The sequence below is a fragment of the Aquarana catesbeiana genome, linkage group LG11, assembly GCF_042186555.1.
Source record: "Aquarana catesbeiana isolate 2022-GZ linkage group LG11, ASM4218655v1, whole genome shotgun sequence".
NCBI lineage: Eukaryota > Metazoa > Chordata > Amphibia > Anura > Ranidae > Aquarana > Aquarana catesbeiana.
The window spans coordinates 26,761,283-26,780,635 of record NC_133334.1 but is presented as its reverse complement, the minus strand read 5'-3'; the positions used below and the strand labels follow the sequence as shown (position 1 = coordinate 26,780,635).

General features: G+C 44.9%; 1 protein-coding gene across 1 annotated transcript in view; it reads left to right on the top strand.

The window, feature by feature from the left end:
- Positions 1 to 19,353, top strand: part of SAAL1 (serum amyloid A like 1) — a 165,567-nt gene that overhangs the window by 117,211 nt on the left and 29,003 nt on the right. Inside the window, exons 3-6 of the mRNA XM_073604111.1 lie at positions 2,737 to 2,850; positions 12,097 to 12,180; positions 12,371 to 12,450; positions 15,375 to 15,434. Coding sequence (XP_073460212.1) covers positions 2,737 to 2,850; positions 12,097 to 12,180; positions 12,371 to 12,450; positions 15,375 to 15,434 — 338 coding nt within the window. The remainder of the gene's footprint in view (positions 1 to 2,736; positions 2,851 to 12,096; positions 12,181 to 12,370; positions 12,451 to 15,374; positions 15,435 to 19,353) is intronic.

The following is a 19,353-nucleotide window of genomic DNA, read 5'->3' as shown; positions in this document are numbered from 1 at the left end:
ATATCTTTGGGGGGGTCTCCAGTCCAGTCTTTGGGGTACTTGAGCTGTTTATTCACCCCCTCCTTGGATTTGTCTCCCCCACGAGCCTTCTGTGCAGAGGTCGGAGCGGTGCCATATTGGGAATCAGGCCGCGGGCCACCTCCTTTGTTTCCCCCGGGTCAGCATTGCTGTTTTGCGGCCGTATAGACGTGCGGGAGGTACAGTGGGTGTTCTCCGTAAGTAATGGGGCAAAGCCGGGCGTCTCGCTGTGCTGGAAACCGGATCAAATCCGGGTGATGTGCGGGAGCTCTGTGTAGAAGCCTCTGCTCACATGCCGCGCTGGCATGAAACCGCACAGATATCTTTTCAAGTCGCCCCCAAGGTCGGACTGAAATGCGGCTTTGAAAATTTGCGAGTTCATATGAACTGGCACGATTTCAAAGCCGTGTTCAGTGTGAACGAGATCCTTAAAGGAAGTGCTCCTAATCTCAGCTTGTTACCTGTATAAAAGATACCTGTCCGCAGAAACAATCAATCAATCAGATTCCAATCTATCCACCATATCCAAAGAGCTGTCCAAGCATGTCAGGGAGAAGATTGTAGACCTACAGAAGGCTGGAATGGGCTACAAGACCATCGCCAATCAGCTTGGTGAGGGGGTGACAACAGTTGGTGCGATTATTCACAAATGGAAGAAACACAAAATAACTGTCGATCTCCCTCGGTCTGGGGCTCCATACAAGATCTCATCTCGTGGAGTTTCAATGATCATGAGAACGGTGAGGAATCAGCCCAGAACTACATGGGAGAATCTTGTCAATGATCTCAAGCCAGCTGGGACCATAGTCACCAAGAAAACAATTGGTAACACACTACGCTTTAAAGGACTGAAATCCTGCAGCCCCTGCAGGGTCCCCCAGCTCAGGAAAGCGCAGTACAGGACAGTCTGAAGTTTGCTAATGAACATCTGAATGATTCAGAGGAGAACTGGGTGAAAGTGTTGTGGTCAGATAAAACCAAATTTGAGCTCTTTGGCATCAACTCAACTCACCATGTTTGGAGGAGGAGGAGGAATGCTGCCTATGACCCCAAGAACACCATCCCCACCATCATACATGGAGGTGGAAACATTATGCTTTGGGAGTGTTTATCTGCTAAGGGGACAGGACAATGGTCAGGGCCATGTACTGTCAAATCTTGGGTGAGAACCTCCTTCCCTCAGCCACAGCATTGAAAATGGGTGGTAGATGTGTATTCCAGCATGACAATGACCCAAAACATACGGCCAAGGCATCAAAGGAGTGGCCCAAGAAGAAGCACATTAAAGGTCCTGGAGTGGCCTAGCCAGTCTCCAGACCTTAATCCCATAGAAAATATGTGGAGGGAGCCGAAAGTTCGAGTTACCAAACGTCAGCCTCGAAACCTTAATGACTTAGAGAGGATCTGCAAAGAGGACAAAATCCCTCCTGTGTGCAAACCTGGTGGCCAACTACAAGAAACGTCTGACCTCTGTGATTGCCAACAAGGGTTTTGCCACCAAGTACTAAGTCTTGTTTTATGAAGGGGTCAAAAACGTATTAAAATGCAAATCAAATCAATTTATAACTTTTTTGAAATGCGTTTTTCTGGATGTTTTTGTTGTTCTGTCTCTTACTGTTAAAATAAACGACCAATAAAATTATAGACTGATCATCTCTTGGTCAGTGGGCAAACGTACAAAATCAGAAGGGGATCAAATACTTTTTTCCCTTACTGTACGGGCCAACTTTTTTTTTTTTTTTTTTTAATAAATTGCCCGCCAACAATAACAAATAAAGCAGCTCTGTCTTCAAAACTCGCCTTCAATCAAGTAATTCCCCTGCAATACTTTTTTTCCACCACTAGATGTCCTTAGTCTACTGGGTTTTATGACGTCAAGCACAACTCAACAGGGAAGATTGAGGACATGCTGTGAGTACAGGGTGTAATGCGTGTGCCTCCTGAGGGGGTGTCCCCATGGTGCCTGGAGCTCATTGTATAGATGCAAAAAGTGGCACTGACATCATTGCATCAGTGCTGATCTCTGCATCACGTAGGAATTCCCACTGTTGGAGAAAAAGGGAAGAAGAGGATGACGTGTGTGTGTGTGTGTGTGTATATGTATGTATGTATGTATATATATATATATATATATATTATACACACACTGGCAGGTAGCAGCAGTATATATAGTGTGTGATTTAATTATATATATGTAATCTAGAGATAAAAAAAAAATATATATATATATATATATATATATATATATATATATATATATATATATATTGTAATATCATAAACAAATGAGGCATTGGGAGGGGGTCACTTGTGGGAAAAGGTGGGGGGAAGCCTGGATTTTGGCATTAAACATCTGTCATTGCTGACATTAGAAACCGAACATCATTCTTATATTTCAGACTGAACAGTTACCTGCAGTTATATTGTGATACCACACACCTACTGAAAGATCAGACTTTCTGTGGCAGGAGTCTGTCCTGTATGATGGTGGGAGGGGGGTCTGCAGAATTGCACCTTTTTGGTTGTTAAAACTGTTCTTGCCCCTTTTCATGGTATTAGAAATAAGTACTCCGGGAGATGTGGTGATTTATGTAGTCGGGGGGGGGGGGGGGGGGGGGGGGGTTGTCGTTGTCAGCAGTCAGACTGGGTCCTCTGTCAATGTGAGCCCAATATGTTCATGTTTGATTCATTGGAGTTTTACTTTTCTATTCCATCCAGACTGTTACTGTGGATAAAGATAAACTGGGGGCTGGGGAGGAGGAGGCCAGCGTGGATCTGGAGGAAGACTTGGAGAATGACATCTGCAAAGTCTGGGACATGTCAATGAACGAGGTAATGTGGATCATATGATTTATATACGATGATGATGAGCGAAGAATCCCCGGTGTCAGACCAGGGGGCCAACCAAGGGGTGCCGGTTTTACTGACACGTGTGTGTAAAATGTTACAGACGCCCATTTATATTTACAAATGGATCATAAGAATTTTATATTTCTGTCCATACCCATACAGTATTTCTTTCCTTTTACTTTTACTTTTTTTCCCCTCTCTCTCTCTCTCTCTCTCTCTCTCTCTCTCTCTCTGTCTTCCCCTCCTCTCATCTCGTTCTATTATCTCTAGATCTATGCTTTTATTTGTCTATTCATTCTCTCTATCCTCTATCTCCCCCTCTCTCTGCCTTTCTCTGTATATTTATTATCCCTCTATATTCTATCTTTCTATATTATTCCCCCCACCCGTTACATTCACTCTTTGTCTTTGTCTTCCCTATACTTTTGCCTGGCAGTCTGTCTATTCATTCTCTCTAATATCTCTCTCTCTCTCTCTCTCTCTCTCTCTATCTATCTATCTATCTATCTATCTATCTATCTATCTATCTATCTATCTATCTATCTATCTTCTTTTATTGCATTCTGCCAGTGTAATCTTCTCTTGCTCCATCTACCTTGCTCCCACCCTAATATCTATCTTCTCTGGCTGTCTGTCTGTGGCTGTCTCTGGCTGTCTGTCTCTGGCTGTCTGTCTCTGGCTGGCTGTCTGTCTGTCTCTGGCTGGCTGTCTGTCTCTGGCTGTCTCTGTCTGTCTGTCTATCTCTGTCTGGCTGTGGCTGGCTGTCTCTGTCTGTCTGTCTATCTCTGTCTGGCTGTGGCTGGCTGTCTCTGGCTGTCTCTGTCTGACTCTGGCTGTCTGTCTCTGGCTGTCTGTCTCTGGCTGTCTCTGTCTGTCTATCTCTGTCTGTCTCTGGCTGGCTGTCTGTCTCTGGCTGGCTGTCTGTCTCTGGCTGGCTGTCTGTCTCTGGCTGGCTGTCTGTCTCTGGCTGTGGCTGGCTGTCTCTGGCTGTCTCTGGCTGTCTGTCTGTCCATGTCTGTCTGTCTGTCCATGTCTGTCTGTCTCTGGCTGGCTGGCTGTCTGTCTGTCTCTTGCTGGGTGTCTGTCTGTCTGTGGCTGGCTGTCTGTCTGTGGCTGGCTGTGGCTGGCTGTCTGTCTGTGGCTGGCTGTCTGTCTGTGGCTGGCTGTCTGTCTGTGGCTGGCTGTCTGTCTGTGGCTGGCTGTCTGTCTGTGGCTGGCTGTCTGTCTGTGGCTGGCTGGCTGTCTGTGGCTGGCTGGCTGTCTGTGGCTGGCTGTCTGTCTCTGGCTGTCTGTCTCTGGCTGTCTGTCTCTGGCTGTCTGTCTCTGGCTGTCTGTCTCTGGCTGTCTGTCTCTGGCTGTCTGTCTGTGTCTCTCTGTCTGTCTGTGTCTGTCTGTCTGTGTCTGTCTCTCTGTCTGCGTCTCTCTGTCTGCGTCTCTCTGTCTGCGTCTCTCTGTCTGCGTCTCTCTGTCTGCGTCTCTCTGTCTGCGTCTCTCTGTCTGCGTCTCTCTGTCTCTGTCTGTCTGTCTCTGTCTGTGGCTGGCTGGTTGTCTCTGTCTGTCTGTCTCTGTCTGTCTGTCTCTGGCTGTGTCTGTCTGTCTCTCTCTGGCTGTCTCTGGCTCTCTGTCTGTCTGTCTGTGGCTGGCTGTCTGTCTGTCTGTGGCTGGCTGTCTGTCTGTGGCTGGCTGTCTGTCTGTGGCTGTCTGTCTGTCTGTGGCTGGCTGTCTGTCTGTCTGTGGCTGGCTGTCTGTCTGTCTGTCTGTGGCTGGCTGTCTGTCTGTCTGTGGCTCTCTGGCTGTCTGTGGCTCTCTGGCTGTCTGTGGCTCTCTGGCTGTCTGTGGCTCTCTGGCTGTCTGTGGCTCTCTGGCTGTCTGTGGCTCTCTGGCTGTCTGTGGCTCTCTGGCTGTCTGTGGCTCTCTGGCTCTCTGTGGCTCTCTGGCTCTCTGTGGCTCTCTGGCTCTCTGTGGCTCTCTGGCTCTCTGTGGCTCTCTGGCTCTCTGTGGCTCTCTGTGGCTCTCTGGCTCTCTGTGGCTCTCTGGCTCTCTGTCTGTCTCTGGCTCTCTGTCTGTCTCTGGCTCTCTGTCTGTCTCTGGCTCTCTGTCTGTCTCTGGCTCTCTGTCTGTCTGTGGCTCTCTGGCTCTCTGTCTGTCTGGCTCTGGCTCTCTGTCTGTCTGGCTCTGGCTCTCTGTCTGTCTGGCTCTCTGTCTGTCTGTCTGTCTGTCTCTGGCTCTCTGTCTGTCTGTCTGTCTCTGGCTCTCTGTCTGTCTCTGGCTCTCTGTCTGTCTGTCTCTGGCTCTCTGTCTGTCTGTCTCTGGCTCTCTGTCTGTCTGTCTCTGGCTCTCTGTCTGTCTGTCTCTGGCTCTCTGTCTGTCTGTCTCTGGCTCTCTGTCTGTCTGTCTCTGGCTCTCTCTGTGATGCTTTCTACTGGGTAACCTTGGCTACCGCCATTCATGTGGATGCTACTTTGACACCTACCACCTACCTAAATATTGTTGGTGACCAAGTATACCCCCTCATGGAAACAGAATTCCTTTTCAGCAGCATAACGCGCCCTGTCACGCTGCAAAAATGGTTCAAGAATGGTTTGAGGAAGGATCCATGGAGGCCCCACCTCCCAACTTACAGGACTTAACAGATATGCTACTGATGGCTTGGTGCCAGATACCACATCTTAGCTTCAGAGGTCTATTGGAGTCTCTTCCTTGATGGATCAGGGCTGTTTTGGTGGCAAGACAGGGGCCTACTAAATATTAGGTGTGTGTGGTCATAACGTTATCGCTGATCAGTCAAGTTGTGTTCAGGATTCTGTGCAGGACAGTCAAGTTCCTCCACCCCAAACTCGCTCATCCATGTCTTTATGGACCTTGCTTTGTGCACTGGTATGCAGTCATGTTGGAACAGGAAGGGGCCATCCCCAAACTGTTCCCACAAAGTTGGGAGGATAAAATAGTCCAAAATGTCTTGGTATGCTTCCCTTCACTGGAATTAAGGGGCCAAACCCAACCCCTGAAAAACAATCCCCCACCATAATCCCCCCTCCACCAAATGATTTGGACCGGTGCACAAAGCAAGGTCCATAAAGACATGGATGAGCGAGTTTGGGGTGGAGGAACTTGACTGGCCTGCAGAGAGTCCTGACCTCAACCCGATAGAACACTTTTGGGTTGAATTAGAGCGGAGACTGTGAGCCAGGCCTTCTCGCCCAACATCAGAGCCTGGCCTCACAAATGCTCTTCTGGAAGAATGGTCAAACATTCCCATAGACACACTCCTAAACCTTGTGGACAGCCTTCCCAGAAGAGTTGAAGCTGTTATAGCTGCAAAGGGCGGGCCAACTCAATAATCTCCCATTTTTAGTTGCTTCTTTTTAGCTGTAAGATTCTCCATTGGGTTTATCTTTCCTGCTGGGCGTTGTGTGTGTGTGTGGTTGTGTTTTTACCATCATGACTGGTACAGCACCCCTCCACCCCTGGCAGTATACCTAAAGATATTATTTTTTAATTTGGCATTGTTAAAGGTCGGGCATCTAGTTTCAGATAATTCCCCATGGGAGTTTCCAACTCTTGCCTAAATATCTGGAAATGTCAGATTCAGATTAACCTTTTGGGTTTGAATGTTGGTTATATTGCTTTTTGGGATCTGATGGAACACACAAATAAAAGTTCTTAGGGGGTGGGAGTGATCGGGGGGATGTTTTACAAGTGATATCCCCCGTAGTCTTTTGAGACCTACCATTAGTAGATGGATAGGAAAGTATACCACAACTTATCACTATATCAACTTTTTTTTTTTTTTTTTTTTTTTTTACATTTCTTCAGTTACTTCCTGGTTTCCAGTCCTAGGCAAATTACACCATACAGCCGTGGCCAAAAGTTTTGAGAACGACACAAATATTCATTTTCACAAAGTCTGCTGCCTCATGTTTTTAGATCTTTTTGTCAGATGTTACTATGGGATACTGAAGTATAATTACAAGCATTTCATAAGTGTCAAAGGCTTCTATTGACAATGACATGAAGTTTATGTAAAGAGTCAATATTTGCAGTGTTGACCCTTCTTTTTCAAGACCTCTGCAATCCTCCCCGACATGCTGTCATCAACTTCTGGGCCACATCCTGACTGATGGTCGCTCCCCATTCTTCCATAAGCAATGCTTGGAGCTTGTCAGAATTTGTGGGGTTTTTTTTGTTCACCCGCCTCTTGAGGATTGACCACAAGTTCTTTAATTGGGATTAAGGTCTGGGGAGCTTCCTGGCCATGGATCCAAAATTTCCATGTTTTGTTCCCCAAGCCACTTAGTTATCACTTTTTTCTTATGGCAAGGTGCTCCATCAACCTGGAAAAGGCATTGTTCCTCACCAAACTCTTCTTGGATGGTTGGGAGAAGTTGCTCTCGGAGGATGTTTTTGTACCATTCTTTATTCATGGCTGTGTTCTTAGGCAAAATTGTGAGTGAGCCACTCCCTTGGATGAGGAGCCTCCACACATGAATGGTCTTGGGATGCTTTACTGTTGGCATGACACAGGACTGATGGTAGCGCCTTTTCTGGACAAATTTTTTTCCGAATGCCCCAAACAAACGGGATTCAATGGAGAAAATGACTTTCCTCCAGTCCTCAGCAGTCCAATCCCTGAACTTTTTGCAGAATATCAGTCTGTTCCTGATGTTTTTCCTGGAGAGAAGTGACTTCTTTGCTGCCCTTCTTGACACCAAGGCCATTCTCCAAATGTCTTCTCCTCACTGTGTGTGTAGATGTCCTCACACCTGCCTGCTGCCATTCCTGAACAAGCTCTGCACTGGTGGTGCCCCGATTCCGCAGCTGATTCCACTGTAGGAGACGGTCCTGGCACTTGCTGGACTTTCTTGGGCTCCCTGAAGCCTTCTTCTTCACAAATGCCGTGGAAATGTTTTTTATGGGATTTGGTTAATTTTCAAGGCAAAAAAGGACTTTGCAATTAATTGCAATTCATCTGATCACTCTTCATAACAGTCTGGAGTATATGCAAATTGCCATCATAAAAACTGAGGCAGCAGACTTTGGGAAAATGTAATATTTGTGTCATTCTCAAAACTTTTGGCCACGGCTGTACATCCCACATGCCTCCAGGAGGGAAGGAGGGGGATCTCTCGGCTAAGCACACCCTCCTGCCTGCATGCATGCGCCAAGGGCAGATGGATTCCAGGAAGTAAATGCTGCAAGTATCATCTGCCCCTACTCAAGATGGCCATCGCCAAAAATTCTAGGGGGGGGGAGTTTTTCAAAGAGATTTCTCAGCAAAATAAAGCATGGAGACATAGATGGGTAAATGGGGGAGTTTGCTTTGAATGTTAAAAATGAATTAAATAGTGTTTTTGGTTTGTGGTGCTCAGGTGCGGTGTAGTTCCACTTTAAGGCGGCCTAAAGGCAAAGCAGCTGGCCACTGCTTGCATGCCGCAGCAAATTTAACGTGACATTCTGAGTTGACAGGTTTCACCAGACCTACCAGACTCGGCCTTTCAATAACCACGAGCCAAATGCTTGGCTCACAGGTGCATTACCCAACCCGCCCCCGCCCCCAAAAAAAGGGCATTTAGGAGGCAGCAGGTTTGCCGCCTTAACAACTCACAGCGGCTGCTCTACTGGTCTCTAAACAGTAACTGGATCACTTTTCAGGGTACTGTATAGTGTGAACCTAGCCTTGGGTCTCTTTCTTGCATGCATACTTACACATACTAGGGCCAGTATAGCTAGGAGCCAGTTAACCTATCAGAATGTCTATGGAGTGTTGGAGGAAATCCATCCAAGAACATGCAAACTCCATGCGGTATGCGGGGCTGTATATCTTCGGGAATATGTGAGATGCTTTTAGTATCTTTTATTACGTGTAATAAAAGGATATTTTGATTTTATGAAAAATTTTGCCTGGTGGTGGGATATCATCTCTGTTGCCGGGATGTAGCGATTGGTAAATCCTGTAGTGATTACATTTTAGCAATACGCCTTCACACTCAGCAAACATGATCTCCGATTTCCTGGAAGGGTGAAGGATACGAGAGTTTATCATTATGGGATATTACAACATCCCATGGTGTGCTTCGTTTACCTTCCTATATGCACTTTAGTTGCACAAGCTGCAGTTTTAAAAAGTCATGATGTCCCGTTCAATCCCGGAAACCCCTCTCTGCTTGATCCATGTTTGTGAAGGTCTTGTAAATGCATCTCAACTGATATTAAACCCCCCCTCGTACATGTGCGTTTAGAGAGATGTCTTGATGTCTGATCCCCCCCCCCCACCTCACAGCTCACAGTCTTTCTCTATCAAACGTTGGCATTTCTACACTATTTGTTTATTACAGGTATTTATATAGCGCCAACAATGGCACTTTACATACTGTACATTCACATCAGTCCCTGAGCTCAAGGAGCTTACAGTCTAAGGCCCCAAACTTACACACGTACATACAATCGTGTCTTTGACGTGCATGATCTGATATATGTGTGAATGATGGAGGACTAGACAGTCATGGTGAATCCATTGAGTCTATAACATTTAGGTAATTAATAATAATGAGTCCCATAAAAAATACAAAATTCAACAGGTCTATAATTAGGAAATATCTAGGAAAAATTCCAGTCAGTGGAAACAAATGGGACAATTAAAATGGATAAATAGTCACATAAATACTACAAGAAATTGAAAAAAAAAAAAAAAAAATATATATATATATATATATATATATATATATATATATAAATAAATAATGTGTGTGTAATATACATTATCTCACAAAAGTGAGTACACCCCTCACATTTTTGTAAATATTTTCTTCTATCTTTTCATGTGACAACACTGAAGAAATGACACTTTGCTACAATGTAAAGTAGTGAGTGTACAGCTTGTATAACAGTGTAAATTTTCTGTCCCCTCAAAATAACTCAACACACAGCTATTAATGTCTAAACCGCTGGCAACAAAAGTGAGTACACCCCTAAGTGGAAATGTCCAAATTGGGCCCAAAGTGTCAATATTTTGTGTGGCCACCATTTTCCAGCACTGCCTTAACCCTCTTGGGCATGGAGGTCACCAGAGCTTCACAGGTTGTCACCGGAGTCCTCTTCCACTCCTCCATGATGACATCACAGAGCTGGTGGATGTTAGAGACCTTGCGCTCCTCCACCTTCCGTTTAAGGATGTCCCACAGATGATCAATAGGGTTTAGGTCTGGAGAAATGCTTGGCCAGTCCATCACCTTTACCCTCAGCTTCTTTAGCAAGGCAGTGGTCGTCTTGGAGGTGTGATTGGGGTCGTTATCATGTTGGAATACTGTCCTGCAGCCCAGTCTCCGAAGGGAGGGGATCATGCTCTGCTTCAGTATATCACAGTACATGTTGGCATTCATGGTTCCCTCAATGATCTGTAGCTCCCCAGTGCCGGCAGCACTCATGTAGCCCCAGACCATGACACTCCCACCACCATGCTTGACTGTATACAAGACACACTTGTCTTTGTACTCCTCACCTGGTTGCCGTCACACACACTTGTCACCATCTGAACCAAATAAGTTTATCTTGGTCTCATCAGACCACAGAACATGGTTCCAGTAATCCATGTCCTTAGTCTGCTCATCTTCAGCAAACTGTTTGTGGGCTTTCTTGTGCATCATCTTTAGAAGAGTCTTCCTTCTGGGATGACAGCCATGCAGACCAATTTGATGCTGTGTGCGGCGTATGGTCTGAGCACTGACAGGCTGACCCCCCACCCCTTCAACCTCTGCAGCAATGCTGGCAGCACTCATACGTCTATTTCCCAAAGACAACCTCTGGATATGACACTGAGCATGTGCACTCAACTTCTTTGGTGGACCATGGTGAGGCCTGTTCTGAGTGGAACCTGCCCTGTATGGTCTTGGCCACCGTGCTGCAGCTCAGTTCCAGGGTCTTGGCAATCTTCTTATAGCCTAGGCCATCTTTATATAGAGCAACAATGTTTTTTTTTTAAGATCCTCAGAGATTTCTTTGCCATGAGGTGCCATATTGAACTTCCTGTGACCAGTATGAGAGAGTGAGAGCGATAACACCAAATTTAACACACCTGCTCCCCATTCACACCTGAGACCTTGTAACACTAACGAGTCACATGACACCGGGGAGGGGAAATGGCTAATTGGTCCCAAGTTGGACATTTTCACATAGGGGTGTACTCACTTTTGTTGCCAGCGGTTTAGACATTAATGGCTGTGTGTTGAGTTATTTTGAGGGGACAGCAAATTTACACTGTTATACAAGCTGTACACTCACTACTTTACATTGTAGCAAAGTGTCATTTCTTCAGTGTTGTCACATGAAAAGATAGAAGAAAATATTTACAAAAATGTGAGGGGTGTACTTTTCTCTTTGCAAAAAAATAGTTACACCCCAGCGCATAAAATCCCCCCTCCAAAAATGTTTTTGAAGCCCCCCACCCCCATATATACACATGCAGAAAAGTAAACACATGCGTCGGGGGCACCTACGCGTGAAAACGTTGATTGCGATACACATGTTACATATTGCCACGTACGCCGGAGTGAGAGTAATAATTCTTACACAAGACTGCCTCCATAACACTAAACTGATGACCTATAGGGGACTTTTAAAGTGTGGCCAATAGAAAATATAGGGAACTGAAGTTTGTCGCCATTTTACGGGCGCACAAAGGTTTGGCATGTTGGATATCTATTTACTCGGTGCAACCTGGTCTTTTATATTTTACCAAAAATGTGGGTAATTTATTGCATTTGTTTGCTCTATAATTCACGTTGGTGTGTTTTTTACAGACATTTTGCGTTTGCTAGAGCGGTAATATCACGTGACATAGGGTGTCTGCTTTCAGAAAATCTATAATATTTGTGGGTTTTGTGTAATCTTCAGGTCTAAAATGATTTTTTTAAACAGGTGTGCAAAAACAGCTCTGGCAGGGAAAGGGTTAAGGCCTGGCTAGTAGCTCAGGACTAAGGATGAGCTCAGGCGTGTTCGCAGCTCCCCGCGCCCGCCAGGAAGCTGACACTCCACAGCGCTAATCGCAGGCGGTGAGACCTTTCCCGATCTGTGCAGCCGCGGATCGGGAAATGTCTCGCTGCCTGTGATTGGCGCTGCGGAGTGACGGCTTCCTGGCGAGGCGCGTGGAGCTGCGAACACGCCTGAGCTCATCCTTACACAGGACCTGAAATTTTGAGCCCTGTCCTAAACTGTTCTTTAATTGTCTTCCAGGAGGTGGCGCAGTTCCTGGTGGAGTTCAATGCAGGGGAAATATTATTAGGAGTGATCACAAAATCGAATAGTAATCGACTGACAGTAAGTAGCGATTAAAGACTAACTCTCTCTAAATGAGTTGCTGTGTGCAAAAAAACAAACGCCTTTCATGTATTCTCTAGGAATAGATGATGGTTATTTAGAATGATACATTTTATATGGATTGGCTCATTCGTTTGTCCATTCAGCTGCATTGAGCTTTAATCGTGTGTGACGTCTCTCCTCTGTGCAGGAAATCTGTGTGGGAATTCTGGGTAACATGGCCTGCTTTCCGGAGACCTGCCTGCACCTCAGCAGCAACAAAGACTTGGGGTGAGTTTTAATCCTTTTTTTTTTTTTTATAATGATATAAAAATAAACCTGAAAGCAATGTAGGTACCTGACTTAGTATTTGCCTCTTGCAGTCCCTGCACAGCAGAGCTCAGACTAGGAGAGGGAGAAGCAGCACAGGGAGCCATCGAGCATGCTGATAGGAGGAGAGAGCAGAGGAATGAGCTCATCAAGTCTGCTGCTTCTCCTTTCACTTTCCGGTTACAGAGGGGGGGGGGGGGGTAGGACAGGCGAGCGTTACTTGCCTGCATTTCCCCCAATAATACTTCAGTCTGAACATACTCCAATGTAGGATGGCAGCTGTATGACCATCAGTGGTGTATGAATCAATAAGATGTTGAAGTTCCTGAGGGACCCATCACTGATCACCAGTGTTTGGAGCTGGAAGCGGTTTCTGTGACATACTATAACCGGCAGAGTTGGGGCCCATTCACAAGTGAGGTTGGGGGCTGTAAAACGCAGTGCTTGAGCCATGGTCTACCGCCCCACCAACTTGCTTACCCCAACTTTAGCTGCAGAGGCTGAGGGTGCAGACATGCCATGGTAGTGATGCTTTACTACATGATCACAGCAGAAATGATACCCCCTGTTGCTTTCGGTGGGCTTACCACCCACTTACTGTGACCCATTTTAGTGAATGGGGCTGCTCTGCAAGCGCCCTATGATGCGATCTCCCTGCCTGTCAAGTACTCCCTGATGAGCTCCCTGAATGTGGATTGCTCTTCACATGTGAATGCGCCCAGGGGTGTAACAATCATGGGGTCCCCATAGCAAATTTTTCATGGCTGTAGGACAGGAAGTGAAGGGAAATCTTCCCAGTGGGGGGGCACAAGAAAAAAACCAACTCTCCTTTACTCTATCCAAGGTGCAAAAAAAAAAAAACTTTTGCCTTTAATTCCCCGTTACCAGCCTCTCTAATAGGACCCCCCCTCCTACCCAGGCCCCAAAACAGCTGCATGGGCTGCTATGGCTATTGTTATACCACTAGTGTTGGCTTTCAGAGCACAGAATCATAACAGGTACCCTTGATCCCCGTTCTGTATCATACACAATCTATCGGAAGGCTCTCTATTTTTTGTGGTTATATGTCGGTACTTTGACGTTGAATACCGTTATCAGGGCAGCAGATAGCTGCCATAACCCAGGTATTTTCTTCAACGGCTTTGCCATAAAAGTGGTCTCCGTGGCGGATTCGCCACAAAATCACTTTTATCGGCGGCGGGAGAGGTGCCCACCCTCCGCCCGTCGCGTCCCAGTCATCTCCTCCACTTACTGGATCCATTGGTAGCGGCGGAGACGATCCAATCCTTTCCCCTGAGAGGCAGGAAGTCTAATGAGGGAAAGCTGGCCCCCCACTCAACTCAATGACATTAGATGACGGCAGCGACCTCAAACTTCACTTCAAACGTCATTGGCTTTAAAAGGACAATTTATTTTTTTTATTGAAAAAAAATAAATACTTTTTCTTTTATTATTATTGTTATTATTATTATTATTATTATTATTATTATTTTTTTTTGCATTTTAAGTGTAAATGTAAGATTTGAGATCTTTTTGACCCCAGATCTCACATTAAAGAGGTCCTGTCATGCTCTTTTTCTATTACAAGGGATGTTTACATTCCTTGTAATATTTTTATTATTTAAAGTGGAGGCCCACCCTAAAATAAAAAAATAGCCTGAAAAATCGTAAAAAAAAATAAAAAAAACATTTAAAAAAAAAAAAAAATTTAAACTTACCTGAACCCTTGTTGCTAGGCAGTCTTCGTAATCTGCCTCTTCCTATTCCGCGGCGTGTCCTGCTCCTGAGCGGCCCCGTTGCCTTCTGGGAACTGTGTGTGTTCCCAGAAAACCACGGGGCCATTCACCGTTTCCCATAGTTAGGATGGCGGTGCCGGGACCTGAGGGACGGGTCGGCCTCGGGTGGGCGACATCGTGGGCACCCAGGACAGGTAAGTGTGCTTATTTAAAGTCAGCAGCTACAGTGTTTGTAGCTGCTGACTTTAAAAAAAAAAATTTCGCTGCCGGAACCCCGCTTTAAGGTACTTGTATAGTGCCGTCAGTTTACGCAGCGCTTTACATATACATTGTACATTCACATCAGTCATAGGAATAAAAGGGATCCAAAAATGTTTTTTTAAAGGGACAGTGTAAAAATAAAAAGTAAAAGAAATAGGAAAAAAAATGTAAAAATTCAAAGCACCCCATCCCATGTTCAAACCACACACATGAAATATCACCGTGAACGAGCGAGAGCAATAATTCTATCCCAAGACCTCCTCTGTAACTCAAAACTGGTAACCTGTAGAAATTTTTAATTGTCGCCTGTGGAGGTTTTTAAGTGTCAAAATTTGTTGCCATTCCACGAACGGACGCAATTTTGAAGCATGACATGTTGGGTATCAATTTACTCGGCGTAACATTTATCTTTCACAATATAAAAAAAAATTGGGCTAACCAGCCAAGATCTGCCTACATTGCATACAGAAGCACAGAGACCAAGCGATGTCACTGGGTGTAAAATAAGCGCTTTTCATTCATGGAAGCTATAGATAGAACGGCTTCTGTGAATAGAGGAGGGGGCAGAAAGGGTAGGCACTCTTGACGAGTGCATATTACAAGTCCATTGGCTATATGACCCCCCCCCACCCCACTGCCATAATCTTCCAGTGCGGGAGAGGGGGTACATTGGAGGTTGGAAGATTTCAAATAAAGCACAAGGGATGCATCACATTGACTAAGATTTTTTTTTTTTTAATTATTATTATTATTCGTGATTAAACTTAGGATTTTACCTCAACTCTGCCCAGCCATATAATGACACAACACAGGAGTCATATGATTTTACCAATTCCACAATGCCCCAACGTAAGAATAATCTGTTTTTTTTTTTTTGTTTTGTTTTAGGGAAGTTCTTCTTTTACTACTGAGTGACACGGACCCACCAACATTGCTAGAGACCTCCAGGTATGTCTGTTTTTGGTTTTGTGCGCACCTTTTTCCTGTTGCTTGTTTACATCTAGCAGTGGAAGGCTCCCTCTTCTGGCCATGCCTGTACATTACAGCCCCATAGATCTCTGAGCCATTTCTGGTTGGGAGACAGGAATAGGCAAGCCCCATAGAAGTCTATAGGACTGTGCTATGCAAGCGCAGCTAAGAGGGGGAGTCTTAAACCTCTGGATGTAAACCGACAACAGAGGCCGCGGTCCACTGATCGTGGTAAGTATACATCAGTGGAGGGTGAGATCAGTTGGGTTGGGGCTAAGGGGCAAAAATAATAAGTGCAAATTGTCTGGAAGTGCAGTTATTTAGGGTCATAGCATAGGACAAGTGGGGTGGGGGGGAACGCTTTGTGACTGGAGGAAACAAAGTTTTTAACCCCTGGGCTTTCAAGGGCAGAGGAGACATCTGGGGTCTAAAAACCCCAGATGTCACAGTAAAGAGAACCTGTCACTGCTTGTTCACAAGAGATGTTTACATTTCTTATGATCGCAATAAAAGTGATAAAAAAAAATGTAAAGAAACAGTGTAAAAATTAAAAAAAAATTATGAAAAATGTCAGAGTGAGAGCAATATCTCTGGCTTCTGACTTCCTGTGTAATCATAAACTGGTAACCTGTAAAGGTTTTTTAAAGTGTCACCTATGGGAGTTTTTAGGTACTGTAGTTTGGCATGGACAGACGCAATTTTAAAGCGTGACATATTTGATATCGATTTACTCGGCGTAACCTCATCTTCTTTGTTTTTAAGTATTATATTGTGTGTTTGTGCATTAAAATTCAATAAAGTGTTTTTTTTCCTATTAAATTTGCACTTGAAAAACTGCTGCACAAATAACACGTGACAGAAAAACATGCAACACCCACCATTTTATTCTTTGGGGCAGTGGCTCTCAACTCCTGTCCTCAGGGCCCACTAACAGGCCAGATTTTAAGTATCACCTTGGGGAGATGCAGCCTAAAATACTGCAATCACTGAGCAGCAAATGATATTACCTGTGATGTATTTCAGTTATCTTGCAAACCTGGCCTGTTGGTGGGTCCTGAGGACAGGAGTTGAGAACCACTGTTCTAGGGTCTTGTCAGAAACCGTGAATCAGACCGAGACAGAAGTACAGTTAGATGACACTTGTTTAATAATAAAAGTAAATAGAACAAACGTAGTCAAAACATAGCCAAAGTTTGGTAACAGGAACTGATAGTCAGACAAGCCAAAAAGTCGGGGAGCCAGGAATCAGCATAGTGGAACAGCAAGCAGGACCTGGACCCAGAAGGAATGTCAGCCAAGCAAGTCTTTAACAGGAACACAGGAGATAGTCTCTGTGATGTCGACTAAGGATGAGCTCCGGCGTGTTCGCACACTCCACGTGCAGAGCCCGCCAGGAAGTCGGCACTGCGGAGCGCTAATCACAGGCAGTGAGACATTTCCAGATCTCTGCAGCCGCACATCGGGAAAATGTCTTACTGCCTGTGATTAGCGCAGCGCCGTGCCGACTTCCTGGCGGGCTCTGCACGTGGAGTGTGCGAACACGCCGGAGCTCATCCTTAGGCTGGTTTCACACTGGGGCTGTGCGTGCGTCGGCGGTAGAACACCGCTAAAAAAATTTTAGCGGCGCTTTACCGTCTCTGCCGCTAGCGGGGCGGTTTTAACCCCCGCTAGCAGCCGAAAAAGGGTTAAAACCACCCGCAAAGCGTCGCTGCAGCGGTATAGCCGCACTGCCCCATTGATTTCGATAGGCAGGAGCGGTTTATACACCGCTCCTTCACCGCTCCAAAGATGATGCTTGCAGGAGTTTTTTTTTTTTTTTTTTTTTTTTTTTTTTCCGTCCTGCAAGCGCACCGCTCCAGTGTGAAAGCCCTCGGGCTTTCACACTGGAGACACAGCAGCGGCTGTTTCAGTGCGCTTTGCAGGCGCTATTTTTAGCGCTGTACCGCATGCAAAGCGCCCCAGTGTGAAAGGGGCCTTAATTTTGACCAAGGCAAAGATCACCTGGGCTGGACGGCTTAAGTAGGCAGGACTGGCGAGCAGGATATCATCAACAGGTGAATCACTGTGGCGAGATAGGAGCTGGCAATTAGCCGACAGCTGAGCGGCCAGCTTAGAAGGAAGGGCTGAGCCCAGCCCTGACAGGTCACTGCTTAAGAAAAAAAAATTATATATATATTATGTTTGGGGGCTGTAAAGTAGTTTTCTAGAAAGGAAAAAAAAATGTTTTATACATGTAGGGGAGGAATGTCAGAATTGGACTGGAAGAGGTTAAAGAATAGCTAAATTCATAGAATGGAAAAAATAATAGTAAACCCGCGCAGTGGAGATGATGGAGATGTAATTGTAACCAGTTTGGAACTGCTGCCTCCCAACATGCAGTCACCATATATATGGGGACGGCTAGATTAGTTGGTTTGAGAGAAGGGTATGGCGCTGTTCCTTTAAGAGAACTTTTTTATATCCTATGTATGTGCTATATACAGTTCATGAAAACAGTGTAAAATCAAAAACCATACATGGTGCTCCTATTTAAATCATTTGCGTCAGGTATCCTATTATGTATGGAATATTATTGCCAATCCAAAAAAAAAAAAAAAATTCAGCAAGCGTGAATGTGCTATGTACAATTCAAGAAACCAGTGAAAACCTCAAAAACCATACATGGAGCTCCTATTTAGATCATACGTGTCAAGTATCCTTTTATGTATGGAATATTATTCCCAGTGTAGAAAAAACCTACGACAAACCTTTAGGCAAAAAGGTGAGGGGGGGGGGGGGGAGTGAGGTGATTGGAATACAATATATGCAAATTCAATCTGATAAAGTGCACATGTGCAATCAAATGTGTGTATATATATATATATATATATATAAAAAAAGTCCTTTTGTTCTGGAACAACTTAATTCATGTGCTTTTGGTGATAAGATCCCGTGCTCTAAATGTGCAGCAACTCACCAGCTCACTTCACCCCTGCTGGGGTATCAGGCAATCACAGTCTATGCCACTGTACAGCAACCTCTGGCAGTATCAGGATCGCAGTGTGTCATATAAAAAAATAGAAGGGGTGCCCATAGTGTAAGATCGTTTTAAAAAAGTTTATTCAAAACAAGCAGAGAGGTACTCACAATTTAACAGCATGTAGTAAGCGAAAAGAGACAAAATATTCGGTTAACCATCAGCTGTTCAGTGTTGTTTGGGAAGCACAGATTAGGCCACGCCCCTACGCGTTTCGTCATTGGACGTCTACGGGAGCGTCCAATCACCTCACTCCCCTTCCCCCCCCTCACCTTTTTGCCTTCAGGTTTGTCGTAGGTTTTTTCTACATGGGGAATAATATTCCATACATAAAAGGATACTTGACACGTATGATCTAAATAGGAGCTCCATGTATGGTTTTTGAGGTTTTCACTGGTTTCTTGAATTGTACATAGCACATTCACGCTTGCTGAATTTTTTTTTTTTTTTTTTGGATTGGCAATAATATTCCATACATAATAGGATACCTGACGCATATGATTTAAATAGGAGCACCATGTATGGTTTTTGATTTTACACTGTTTTCATGAACTGTATATAGCACATACATAGGATATAAAAAAGTTCTCTTAAAGGAACAGCGCCATACCCTTCTCTCAAACCAACTAAATTCATAGAATAACTGGATATTACCATTTATAAGACATAACACCAGGGGTAGATGATCCAGGGAAGAGGTGATTGCCTCCTGGGGATCAGGAAGGATTTCTCTCCCCTGTTGTAGGAAATTGGACCGTGCTTTATTAGGCATTTTTTGCATTTTTTGCCTTTCTCTGGATCAGCTCATGGTATAGTGTTCTGTATACAGAGGTTTTCTGTTTGTTGTTTGCTTTTTTTGTTTTTTCCTGTTGGTGAACTTGT